At 47.8% G+C, this 12,171-nt stretch overlaps 3 protein-coding genes across 7 annotated transcripts in view; 2 read left to right on the forward strand and 1 right to left on the reverse strand.

The window, feature by feature from the left end:
• The window catches only part of CLTC (clathrin heavy chain), a 29,746-nt gene extending 25,496 nt beyond the window's left edge, over positions 1 to 4,250 (forward strand). For all 3 annotated transcript variants that reach the window (XM_084492797.1, XM_084492799.1, XM_084492798.1), the window contains 2 exons: positions 2,880 to 2,955; positions 3,243 to 4,250. In XM_084492797.1, the coding sequence (XP_084348923.1) occupies positions 2,880 to 2,955; positions 3,243 to 3,367 (201 nt within the window). In that variant the 3' untranslated portion in view covers positions 3,368 to 4,250. The remainder of the gene's footprint in view (positions 1 to 2,879; positions 2,956 to 3,242) is intronic.
• A 1,672-nt stretch (positions 4,251 to 5,922) lies between these two features.
• On the reverse strand, positions 5,923 to 6,836 carry PTRH2 (peptidyl-tRNA hydrolase 2). Its single transcript, XM_084492813.1, has 2 exons — positions 6,711 to 6,836; positions 5,923 to 6,633 (listed from the first exon to the last, which is right to left on the reverse strand). The coding sequence occupies exon 2, from the start codon at positions 6,572 to 6,574 to the stop codon at positions 6,050 to 6,052; it is 525 nt and encodes a 174-aa protein (XP_084348939.1). The 5' UTR covers positions 6,575 to 6,633; positions 6,711 to 6,836; the 3' UTR covers positions 5,923 to 6,049.
• VMP1 (vacuole membrane protein 1) overlaps positions 6,818 to 12,171 on the forward strand; it is a 64,290-nt gene continuing 58,936 nt past the window's right edge. The window contains exon 1 of one of the 3 annotated variants that reach the window (XM_084492808.1): positions 6,818 to 6,934. The gene's annotated coding sequence lies outside the window, so the exon portion shown is untranslated. Of the gene's footprint in view, positions 6,935 to 9,251; positions 9,556 to 11,333; positions 11,630 to 12,171 lie in introns of those variants that run through there. The other 2 variants (XM_084492809.1, XM_084492810.1) reach the window with 2 other exon arrangements.

The following is a 12,171-nucleotide window of genomic DNA, read 5'->3' on the forward strand; positions in this document are numbered from 1 at the left end:
TTTATTACACTGCTGCTACTGCTTTTCCCCCAAACAAAATATCACTAAAGCATATGCAAATTGTTTAACTCTACAAGTAGTTAGTGCAGTAGGACAAAAGTAGTTTCATTTGCTACTAATATGCTAGTAGATCCTCAGGAAGGGCGTACGGGTGATCAGTTGGATCACAGTCAACCTGGTGTCAAAGGGGTGAAGTGCTACTATTGGACTGCCAAACTGACTGGAGGAATGACCTAGAGTAACGAATAATTAAGTCTTGGACTGCTGGCTCTCTCTGAACTATAAACCAATATGGCATTTGCTAATATATTAGCGAATATACAAATACAGGACTGTGATCCAGTTTCTGATCTCTTGACCGTTACTAATGTGTGCTGACAGTAGACAGAATAGATACTAGCTGCTTCAGAAGAGACTCTTTCTCTCTCAGGTGTCCAGTTCTTATGGTGCTAGTCTAATCCACATGGTGTCCTAGTCCACACGATAACTTAAAACCTCAGCTATTAGACCAAGTCTGTGGTTCCCTTTCCTGTAGTAAGTTTGTTGTAGTTGTGCAAAAAAAAAAAAAAAAGACTGCCTTCCAAGCTCCTCAGCTTCATTAAATTTCTCTTGCTACCTCTTAAAAGAAAAAAAAAGCTCCTCTGAGGCTACTCTGGGTCTTGCCTTTTGCTATGCAATGTTGCCCTTCCTAAGAGCAATTCTAAGGCTTCTGTCCATTTGTTCCTGTACAAATGCCATTCCAATTCTCCTTAGAACAGAAATCAGCCCTAGTGTGAGTTTTCCATTAATATGGTTGGGCAAAGGGCAAACTGACAAATGGCTTCAGGATGGACTAAGTGCAAACTGCTTTTTGGTGACAAGATGTCTGTAAATACACCACTGGAACTCAAGGCTAACCTGACTAAAATGTGTAGTGTAAGGTCCTTCAGCAGCTAGTAAGTGAGGCAGTAAGAAAGCGTGTGTGTGAAAAAAGGTAATTGAACTGCAGTGTTTGCATAAACTACGCATGTGTAGCAGTCATTGCAATTACATCCCACTACTCCTTAAGCTACAAGGCATTGCTGTGGGCTGCGTGTGGTTTTTTGGGGGGAGCCTGTATGGCAGTCATCTTCAGACCTCACTCCTGCTTCAGTACTTTTGCCTCTTTTTCATGCACACATAACACGATAACATTGAATGCATGTTACTTTTCTTCTACAGCTTATTGCAGTCCCTGTGGAAAAGCCTTTAAAACAATCTTGTAACAAGTGTGTTAGGGTACCGAACCTGATGACGCCTAAGCAAGTGGTGTGAGAACCATCCTGCAGGCTGGTTACAGACTTGCTCTTGTTATTGAAAATATTTGTTTAATTCTGAGGAGATGCATCAAAACTGGGTTAAAAATGCATTAAATGTCCTGGGCTGGAGGCTTTCCAAGCGTGTGTAAACCAAATGCCTCTGCTTAGTACCAAACTCGCACATTCTTCTTGGATCTGCATCTCTAAACTTGTGCTTTTGTGTTCAGTGTGTTGCTATTTGAGTCAAAACCAGTATAGTTTTCAGCCCAGTGTCTGGAAATGAGTCGTAAAGCATTGGCATATGCTCCTGTGCGCTTTGACAACAGCAAGCCAGATACTGGTGTGAGACAACAAAAAGGCTTGCCATAGAAGCCCAATCAATGAACGAACTCATAAAGCTCAGGACTTAAGTCACTTCATAGATTAATGCCTCTAATTGAGGTTACAAACTAAGAGGTTTATGGAACGTGTAATGTGCAACTAAGAAAGAAGAAAGCTGGTAGTGCTGCTTGCAGGTAACTGCTAACGTAGCACAGTTAATCTGAAAACTCTTCAACTCATGGATGTTGATGTAGCTGTTCAGTGATGCTGACCCTGTGTAAGTACAGGAAACCTACCTTCGAGCTCCTTTATTAAGGACACATGAAATTAAAGACTAATCTGGTTTGTGAGTTGTCTTACTGTTTTACAAAGTAATTGGCATGGTTGTCTCTGACTTTTCTAAATCTTATCTCCCAGGTAAAATAGCAGTACCTAATTTTTGTGGTTCTAGTTTCAGGGCCTGCCTTAGCCTGTAGTAATGCTGAGTTTCCTTGGATCCATTTTAGTAGCAAGTGATGCTTCAATACAGAACAAGTTTCTTCTCTTGCCTTTTGAAGGGCTGGGCTAACAGCACATTTCCACTTGCTGTGCAGCAGAGTGAAGCTGGCTAGTCTCGTCCTGTTACCGTGTATTAAGCTTGAACAAGCCGAGTATTTGTGGGTTTAGGCTGACTGCCACGCAGTTCTAGAGTGGAAAAAAGCAAGTCTTATACACATGCATTCTCTGCATTTGAACTGAAATTGCATGAGTGAATGGGTTTGGAAAGTGAAATCTTGAGGCTCAAGTGACATGTCGGATGCTATTGCAGTCTGTTACACAAATACCAACTTGAGATCACTTTGCATCAGTGTTTTATATTCAGGGAAACTTCTCCAGGTCTGGACATTATCTTAGTTGCTCCAACACCAAAGGTTGCCAACTGACACTGCTAAAATCCGAGTTTATGACCTAAGGCTGCTGGTTTGAAGCAGTTGGAGCAACAGTCAAGGAGCTTACTGATGCCAAAGTAGCTCTAGTCCAGTATGGGACCTTTCATACAAAGCTTTGGCCTGGAGCGAGCTTTCAATGAAGTTCCACAAATCCCTCAATTAAGGGTTTTTTTCAGGAAATGAACAATCTTGACTGCACCAGTACCAACATTGCTACTTGAATTGATCTTAACTTGTAAATGGTCTCCTTTTCTTGATGGGTGTTAACATACCACTAAGGCTTTTCCACTTCTCTGCCATGAATAAGTACCTCTTCTGGAGGAGTTGTTTTAACTGTTGGTTTCAATTCCAGGTGGATAAACTGGATGCATCAGAGTCTTTGAGAAAGGAAGAGGAGCAAGCTACAGAAACACAACCTATTGTTTATGGTAATATTTTAGTTCATATGTTGTCAGTAACACACTTATCTTTTAAATCAATACCTCTCTAGACATGTTTTGGTGGTCCTTCCCCACCCTGAAATGTTCTTCATATGAAATCAGTACTAGAGAAAACAGTGCAGGAGCTGTACTAGAACTGTATTACTTGGATCTTGCCCAGTATGCTTTATTTTTATCTTGGGTATTTCTGTTCTACAACATATAGAACAGAATTATATTATTCATAGTATACAGAATATATTATTCATAATATATATAACTGTTCTGTCTTCCAGGTCAGCCCCAGCTAATGTTGACAGCAGGACCCAGCGTTGCAGTTCCTCCACAAGCACCTTTTGGCTATGGCTACACTGCGCCTCCGTACGGGCAACCGCAGCCTGGCTTTGGGTACAGCATGTAAGGTGCAGCACAAGTCAGTTTGGAGCTAGCATATTTTCTTACTGAAACTCCACCGTCCCTCCCCGCTTTAACTCATACCAGGGAAAAAGCAAGAGTTCTGCCTCGTGTTCTTGTAACCTTTATTTCATGAAGGACTGTTTTTTCTAGCGCAAACTTTGAATCACTTATGTTAAATCTTTTTCACATTCCATGTCATTTAGACTTTACTTTAAAAGGGGAATAGTTTAAACAAGTTTGTTCAAGTGGGCTTTTGCAGGACTGCTTATTACCATTAAGTCTATTGTGAAGATTCTGATTTGCACTCTATAGTGTTAAACTCTAATACTGAATCTTAAGTTCATTGTATGTGAGCAGCTTACAGTATGTACTGTCTATTCTAAATGCATTTAAGTCTCACTGTATATTCGGAGAAAGCTAAAGTGAAGATACTTGTATTTGACCTTGCAAGACCGCTGACAAGAGACAACACTAATCAGCATATCCTACCCTGGTTGGATTGCATAGCTCTAAAAGAATTTAAAATGCGTACAGACAACCTTGCCTGACTTAAAATGAGTAAAAGTTTTTTCCTTAACCTATGCAGGTTTTTCCAGTTATGCATATAGAAAATGCTAGTGTCTTTTTGCTCACTCCATATGTAACAGATGACCTTATGTTGTGCTGTATCCTGTGCTTTTGTGGGACATTCCATTCAGGAACAGAGCACCATGATTCCAATCTGTGTATTTACTAACCCTGCCCTGAGGTTTGTGTATGTTGGATATTGTGGTGTTTTAGATCACTGTTTTGAGTGTACAGAAGAGAGAATTCAAGCATATTGCTGTTCAGTTTTGTTTGTGCAATTTGAAATTACTCAATTTAAAAATAAATTACTGGACTGTGGACATGCTGCATAGTGGTAGCTTCACTTTACTGTCTTCAAAAGGACCTTCAACCTCGAACCAAGTATTACAGTGCTAGTCGTTGGGGGCATACAAGTGCATACACCTCAAGGGTAGAAGGGGCCATTAGAACAGAAGCAATAGAGACCAGTAGTGGTGTCTTGCACTGAGGGGACGATACAAGAAAATATGTAATGCTTTTTCTATAGAAAGATTATGCCAGATGGAAGAAAATAGCACTTTTCAAGAGTTGGCTGCACTGTGGTCAACTACAGCATCTTTGCCCAGATGATACGTTAGGATCGTAGTAGGGTGTGTCAGTTAAATTGAGATTATGTTCTAGGTATGTAAGTTGCCTTAAATATATTTAGCTTCAAATAAAATTGACTTAAATGTTTCTCAATGAATACTGTCATATTTGAGTGCACTGAATGGTACAGCCCTGGCCCTAGTTGTGGTAGCTCCTGGCAAAGAGATGGAAGCTTCTCCAGCTATCCTCAGTGTCAGGTGCCAGCCCTGAGGCTGAATCCCCCTCTCCTTGCTCAGCTTGAACTGAGGGATTCTGGCAGGTGAGCGTTACAGCAGGTCAGTGGGGAAGGGTAGTGGGTGTGAAGCTGGGGGGCTTGGGCAGCTGCAGGCTAGAGCTGGGATTGTTTATTCCTTGATGAACCGTGCTGGAGTAAGAAGAGTTCTCCCAGGCCGTGCCTCTCACCTGCCTTTGGGCTTAGACCTTCCCTGGGCTGATGAGCAACTGGCCCAGGTAAGATCCCAATGGGATCCTGAGCAAGCCCACTGCACAGAATTCCTGACTTGGTGCTCAATAGCACTCTCTCTCAAAAAAAAACAAACAAAAACCCCACAGCTTTGTTACAAAACTAAAAGTAATAGAAAATCCACCTAATTAGAAGTGCAGGTAACCTGCCTTTTATGTTATTAGAGTTAAAAGGGAGCTCCAGGGGTAGAATCTCCATGATTTGGGTAGAATGTGAGTTGTGATCTGACCTCTGCCCAGTAACTTCTGTAATTGAGTGCTTTCTTAAACCTATAAGGACCCATTAATCCTCAGTAAAATAGGAATTAAGTTTCCTCTTGTGTGACAAGCTGTTTATACATGTGTGGGTAACTCCCTGTGTTAGCCAGATGGGAAATTCGGATGTGCTTAAAATCTGGTAAAGGCAGCAGCTCCACAGACCTCTCCAGAAAGGAGCATGGCTTACTTACATCTTCCCTTTATAAGTACTGAGCTGTAAGCCCTGTTTAACTTGTTCCGTCTCATACATTTCATACCAGTTACAAGGTGTTGCATCAGTCATTGGCTCAGAAACCCTACCCTAAGTTCGCTGCAGCCATCTCCTGCTGTGTGGGGCAATCCCTAACTGCTCTAGCAGCCCACCTATTGTGAATTACAAAATCAATCTAAAAAAAATCCTCATGCAGGGCAAAGGCAGAGGGGAACCTTCTATTTTTGGCACAAGACAACCTTCTCTAATGCTTGTATTCAGTCAATAAAGCAGACAAAGTGTTAACTCATCAACTGCACAAGTCTTACAAATGCTTGATTCCTCCTAGTTAGGGTAGTAAAATTCAGCTCTGCTTCTTGTAACTCTACCCAGCCTAGCATTTTCCTTCCCACTTCAGAATGCAATGCAGAAGCTAGAGAAACTCATGAACAGCATTACATTTTGCAAGTTTAATTTTTTTACAAAAAAAAAATATATTTTTACTGAGAGCATGTGAAACAATCCCAAATTTTGGATATCACTCCTCAGTACCAACGCACTGGCACTTCTTTGGGCCCCGGCTCAGAAGAGCTTTAGGTGCCCGGACACTTTATCCACCACATCGGCTGGGCCCGGCCCGATGCCCAGCACCGTCTGCGAGCCGGGGGCGATCTGCGTGCGGCCGGCATCCCGCACCAAGCTGACGGTGAGGCCCAGGCGCCTGGCCTCGGCCAGCAGCTGCAGCAGCGTCTCCTCGTCGGGCGCCCTGAGCACCACCTTGGGCTGCCCGCTGTACTCCCACTGCTGCAGCACCTCGGGCGTCCTCCTCTGCGCCTGCTTGTAGGCCGCCACGGCGGCGTGGCAGCACTGCGCCGCCACCTTCCCCTTGCCCATCTTCAGGTCGTTCCGCACCACCAGCACCAGCTTGAACTCCCCGTCCTCCCCGGGCACCGTCGCCTCAGGTCCCGCTCCTCCGAGGGGCGCCGCCGCCGCCGCCCGGGCCCGGGGCTGCCTCAGGAGCCGGCCGCGGAGGCCCCAGCCCAGGCAGAGGCCGCACGCCACGCCCGCCACCAGCCCCAGCAGCCCCGCCTTGCTCAGCTGCTCCATGGCGGCACCGGGCGGCGGCGGCTGCTGCTGCTGGGCCGTGCTGCGGCTCCGGGGGGCGCCTGCAACGAGACCGGGGCTGTTAGAGCCGTTAAAACCGTTACAACCGTTAGGGCCGAGCGCTCCCCCCGCTCCTCACCGCCGCCTCCACGCTGCCACCAGGCCGCGCCGCCGTCGCCAGGAAGTGACGCCAGCACGCCAAAGGGGGCGGGGCTCCGCCGGCCGCGGAGAGCGCCCGAGAGCAGTGGGGAGAGCGGGCGGCGCGGTGCGGTGCGGAGGAAGTGACGTCAGCGGGGCGGGAGGGCTCCGCCTCCCACTTCCGGGTTGGCCCGGGCCCAGCGGGAGCAGCCGGGGCGCAGCGCGGTGAGTGCGGGAGGGGACGGGGGGGGAGGGGGGCACCGCGGGGCCGCTCGGAGCCCCCGGAGCACCTCAGGCCGCGGAGGAGCCTCCCCCAGCCCCGCTACCAGCCGCGGCTCCCCCCTCAGGCCGGCCCCGGGCCCCGCGGTTGCCATGGCAACAGCCCCGGGCCCGGCCGCTGAGGGGCTGTGGGGGGGGGGGGAGGGGCGGGAGCTGCCCCAAGGCACCGGGGAGGCCCCGCGGCCCCTCCTGAGGGGAGCGAAGCGGCTGAACGGGGCCGGTGCCCGGGCTCTGCGCGGTGCTGCCGGGCACCTCCACAACGCCCCGGGGCAGCCGGCGCCGCTTTTGCAGCCTCGGGGGTTTGGGGGCGTTTCGGGGAGCCGCGGGGGTGAGGCGGGGTGGGGGCTGCTCGCTGCAGTGCCACAAAGCCGGGTTATCCCCTCACAGCCCCCCGAGAAGCGCCTCAGCTTCGGTACCGGTTCGCTCCTGCCCTTTTTTTTCTGTGCTGTGAGTGCTGGTGCCCACCAAGGAGCGGGTGCCCTGGCGTTGTTACCCCTGTGGAGGGGAGCTGTGAGGTTGCTCCTTTATTCCTTGGAGCGTATCAAAGGGGCTTGATAACATCAGCCTGCCCTTATTTCTGCAGCACGGGATGGACTCTTTATTGTTATTATTTCTTGTTGTTAATAGGTGATAGTTACGCTGGTTGCTTCACCCCCTGCTTTCTGATGAGTGTTTGAAATAGCACATTTACAGTTGTGCAACGGGAGGGTAGCACTGCTTGTTGAGTTGAGCATCGTGCCCTACTTAGCAGGTGAAATCAGTGGTGCTGGGGATTTCTGGGGGAAGGCGGAGGAGGGGGCTTGGGAGCTTTGAAGAGGGAAGTGGCACTGAGAAAGGGGAGGGTGCTGGGGAGAGTGCTGGAAGCGGTGCCAGCCTTCGGCTGGGAAGTCTGCGCTGTTTCCACTTCAAAGAGTCTTTTCCTGGGGTTGTCTCTGAATAGCCTTGGAATCGGTCATAACTGTCTGACTGCGTCCTGTGAATACCCATTGTTAGAATGTTAATGCATGCTTTGGGACTTCCTTTTATTTCTTAATAACTTCTGTTTCTAAAACAAACCCAAACCTACTATGCTTCAGGAGCAATAGTTAGAGCAGAGCAGGTTTTTTTCCGGCAGAGTTGTGACGAGAAGCCATCACCTTCGGTTAGACCTTTACCTTCAGTGCCATGCGGAGACGTGTGAGCTGGCTGGACTTTGCCATCTCAGGGGGATGAAGGGCACAGCCTTGAGGCTGTTGCGACACCGAGCAGGGGACACGGGACAGCACCTGGCTGGGTTTGGTGTCACGCTGACCTGACAGACCCAGGGGACAGTAAGATGTGAGGCAGGCAGCCTTGTGTACTATGAATTTGTTGAAAAAATGTTCTCACCTTCAGAGCACAGCACCCGGGCTGAGGGCTGCGTCCACCCTCTGCCAAGGCATTAACGTGCACGGATTGCCCTATAGCCCTCAAACCGAGGATGTGAAAGACACCGTGGTAGCTTAGTCACCTGAATATTAAGCCTTGTTCTGTCCCTGTTAGGGGAGCCGCCCCATTCCCTAAGCTGCCATCTGCCCCCCAGGCCCGCTGCTGCCCACCTGCGCAAGGAGTAAGGAGCTCAGACCCAGCCTGTGCCCTCCCCTGGGGCACGGCGTGCTGTGCTGACAGTGCTCACGTTCCCAGTTCTGTAGTTTCCTTTCTTATTTAAGGAGTTTCTTTGAACTTTCCGCAAGAGCTCGCTGTGAAGACCTGGACAACCTGACTTTTGGCTTTCCTACCATCTTCTTCATGCCTTTCCACCTATGCACTGTGTGATGACTTTATTATACTCGCTGATTCTAGTGCTGGATCTACACAGGCAGCCGTCAGTGTTCGTGGTTCACTGGAGAGCAGTTTGATAAATGCAGCTGTACCAGCAGAATCACAACTTCGCTTAGCCCCAAAAGAAAAAGCGTGGCATCCCTGAAGCTTGTGTGACAACATTAATCCGTGCTTTCCTAAGAGATGCTCCAAAGTCTTTTTGGAAAAACAGAAATTTTAACTCTAAATTGTAAAATGACTTTGTTTTTGAAACCTTCATCTGGTTAGGAGTTGGAAAATAGGTCTGGTGCACAGGGGCATAACCCACAAAATGCAAACCTGTGGTCTTTAACTGAATTGGTTGTCCTTGCCTTTGAGGGCTTAAACTACTTTAGTTAGAAAAACATTTTTAGAATGGGAATAAATGCACTCATAGGAAAGTAGCCCGTAATAGCTACGTCTGTAGAGATTTTGACCATCTTTCAGATGTGTCCTAATTTATTTTAATTGAATGCTTCCCCTGAGTGCTAAAGGACTGGAAAAATAAAGCAGGTACTTCTTATATTTTCTGTGGCTTTAGGAAAGTTATTAACCTTCAAGTCAGGGACCCTGGCAGCCCTGTATCACATGGTGAGCAGCGTTACCGTACTCTGTAGGGACAGAAGGTTTGGAAGAGCACTCGCTTTGGTCTTGAGTGCCTGCAAAGCTAAGGACGACGTTGTCTGTTCTGCTGGCTTTGAATCCAGAAGACGTGGTGAAGAGTGGCTCAGTGTCACGGAGCTGCAGGGGTACGTAACGCTTCGCTTCGGGACTGGTCTCGTCCTTTGTCTGAACGTGTTCTTGTGCAGGCAGTCGTTGAGGTCTGAAGGAGGTCAGTTCTGAAGGAGAGTGCTCTCAAAACCTTTACTCGCTGAGGAGCAGTGAGCTTACTCCCTGTGTAAATTGTTGAGCATCCAATCTCTGAAACAAAACCGTGCTGCAGATGTGTAAAGCTGTGTGGCTTAGTGCAGTTAGTTACACCTCTGAAGGTCCACCTTTTGTTCTCTTTATTGTGACTGAAGAGCAGCGACACAACGCGGGGAGCTCCAGCAGCCTCCCCAGGACTTCGGAAAGAAGAGACTTTTGTCCTTTCCTGTGGTCACGGCGTGCAGAAGCAGCAGTGTGTAATGTTCCCGTGTTCCAAGCTCGTTACGCTTTGTTCGTTTTGGCTGCGAAGTGCCAGTCACAGTCATGAGGAGCCCTTTTTGTTGGTCCATTTACGTTTTGACTGGCAATAATTGTCTTTTTGTACTTAATGTTATGGATTGCACTGCAGCTGAATAATGGCTTGTGGGCTGTTTGTTCAGCCCCACAAAGAAGTTCTTGTCTGAGCACAGCTCTAGCAGATGATCTAAGCGACTCTGATATCAAAACTGTTCAAAGTTGTTTTCCTCGCTCCTTTAATAGTTCATTTGTATGTTTGCTGCTAACTACTCAGTGGACTTGGGAATTTCTTTTTGGATCCAGGCTGTGTGGCTGTTAGGGTTCATAAGAAGCGGGGGCTGTTTAACAGCTGGGATTTCATTTTCTTTGGGCTCTCACAGATTTGGCATAGACCTGAGGATCTGGACATGGTCACTGAAGGGTAACTCCGTTTTGGCTCGCTTTCCTGCTCCAGTTGATCTCCACATGGAGACACTGGTGCAGGACTGGTGGTTCTGATAGGTGCCAAACGGATCAGGGAGCAAACTTCCCGGATGCACACCCTCCTGTTCCTTACGCTAGGATGCTCTTTAGGCTTTGGCAAACTGAGAAGTTCTTTCTGAACCCAGCAGGCGGTTGGTTTCTGAATCACAGCCCTGCCAGACTTGCCCTGCGGTAGGTCCCAGATCTCCCAGCCAACTCTGTTCTTCCATCTGAGTCCTCAGAGCACTCCTGCAGGGTGCCTGAACTTTGGGGCCATCTTAACGAGTATACACCCTACACCAGTGTGCAGGGGGGTTATTTATCTTTGTTGTAAATACTCGTTTGTGCCCTCGAGGTAGTGCCAGGCAAAGGTAATCCCAGACTGATGCCTTTCCGAGCAGACAGGGTAAAACTGGCTCTGTTAGCTGAGGTTGGGAAAGCTGTGATACGCGTGTCGATACGTGTGCATGAATGCATCAGGATCCCCAGAGACCACTGGCTCTGAGTGCCAGTAAGGCGTTTAACAGGCTGGGGTGGATGCAGCTCGTGGGGATGAAGTGTTGTGCACGGCCGAGACTTGAGCATCGGACACGGGCAGCGCTTTGTGTCACCCCGAATTAACTTCCTTGAAATGTAGTTAAGCAAAGTGCAGAGAACAAACCAATTGGCGCTTCAGTTTTGAAGGCTAAATCGAAGGGGAAAAAAGGAAGAAAGGAAAAAAAGATGAATTTCAAAATGAGGAGCACGTGACTTCCACTGAAATTTTTTAATGGGTGTTTATGTATACACCAACAAAATGAGACCAACGTTTCCTGAACCAGAAGGTTTTTTTTTTGTGTGTGTGTGTGTGTCTTGGTGTAGAATGGCTTCCTAGGAAAACTTGCAACTGCGGGCGTCCAAATTCAATTTTCAAGTGCAGTCACCAGAAAGAAGATGCTCCACTATTTTCAGGGCCTTACTGTCCTGCGGAAACTGGGAGGTGGTGAAATGTTTGATCCTTGTGTCGCTGGAGCGACTGGCCTGGTGTCCTCAGCTGGGTGCTGCTGGAACTCCTCTGCCTTCCAGCATCAGGCTGCTGCCGTAAGCCTGGCCTGAGGAGAGAGCTTTGTGTTTCTGTGGTGCTTCAGTAGCAGTGCAGAGCAAAGCTTCAGCTGCAAGTGACTGCAGAAGGATGCTGTGGAGCTCTCGCTGTAGCAGGTCAGTCCTCGTTGTCCTTGGCTGAGCCCTTCAGCGTTCTTCAGAAGCAAACCTCTGCAAGGCTGTGCCCTTAATTCCCCTGGTGGTTTGGGTATTCTGGGGCCCAGGTTTCAATGAATAAAAACTGTAACGTGCCGAGAGGTTAGTTCCTACTAGTTTGTGGTTAATTCCTACTAGTTTGCTGAACTAGCCGCATTTATATTTGTGCTCATTTCATTTCAGAAAGAAGCTGGTGGAGGAAGTACTGCTTCCTCAGACCTCGATGCTTTTTGACCATTGGGTTTTAAGTAAAACCTCTTTAATAACCACAGCTAGCAATTTTATCTGTAGTCTGTTTTATTGTATTAAGCCTGAGGATCAGACGTGTTCTACTAAACAGGTATAAAACTAATTTGTGAAACCCTGGAACTACGAAACAAACAGTATCTTAAATCTTCTAACATTTCATTTAAAAAAAAAAAAAAAAGACAAAATGATTGCAGTGTGAATCAAAGCGAAGATCTCGCTCCTGTTTACCAAACCTGAATTGCGGCTTGGCTCTT

This window comes from Aythya ferina (genome assembly GCF_964211825.1).
Source record: "Aythya ferina genome assembly, chromosome: 19".
In the NCBI taxonomy this organism is placed as follows: Eukaryota; Metazoa; Chordata; class Aves; order Anseriformes; family Anatidae; genus Aythya; species Aythya ferina.

Excerpts from the sequence above, each read along its gene's own strand:
- PTRH2 (XM_084492813.1), bottom strand. The coding sequence starts at position 6,574 with ATGGAGCAGCTGAGCAAGGCGGGGCTGCTGGGGCTGGTGGCGGGCGTG.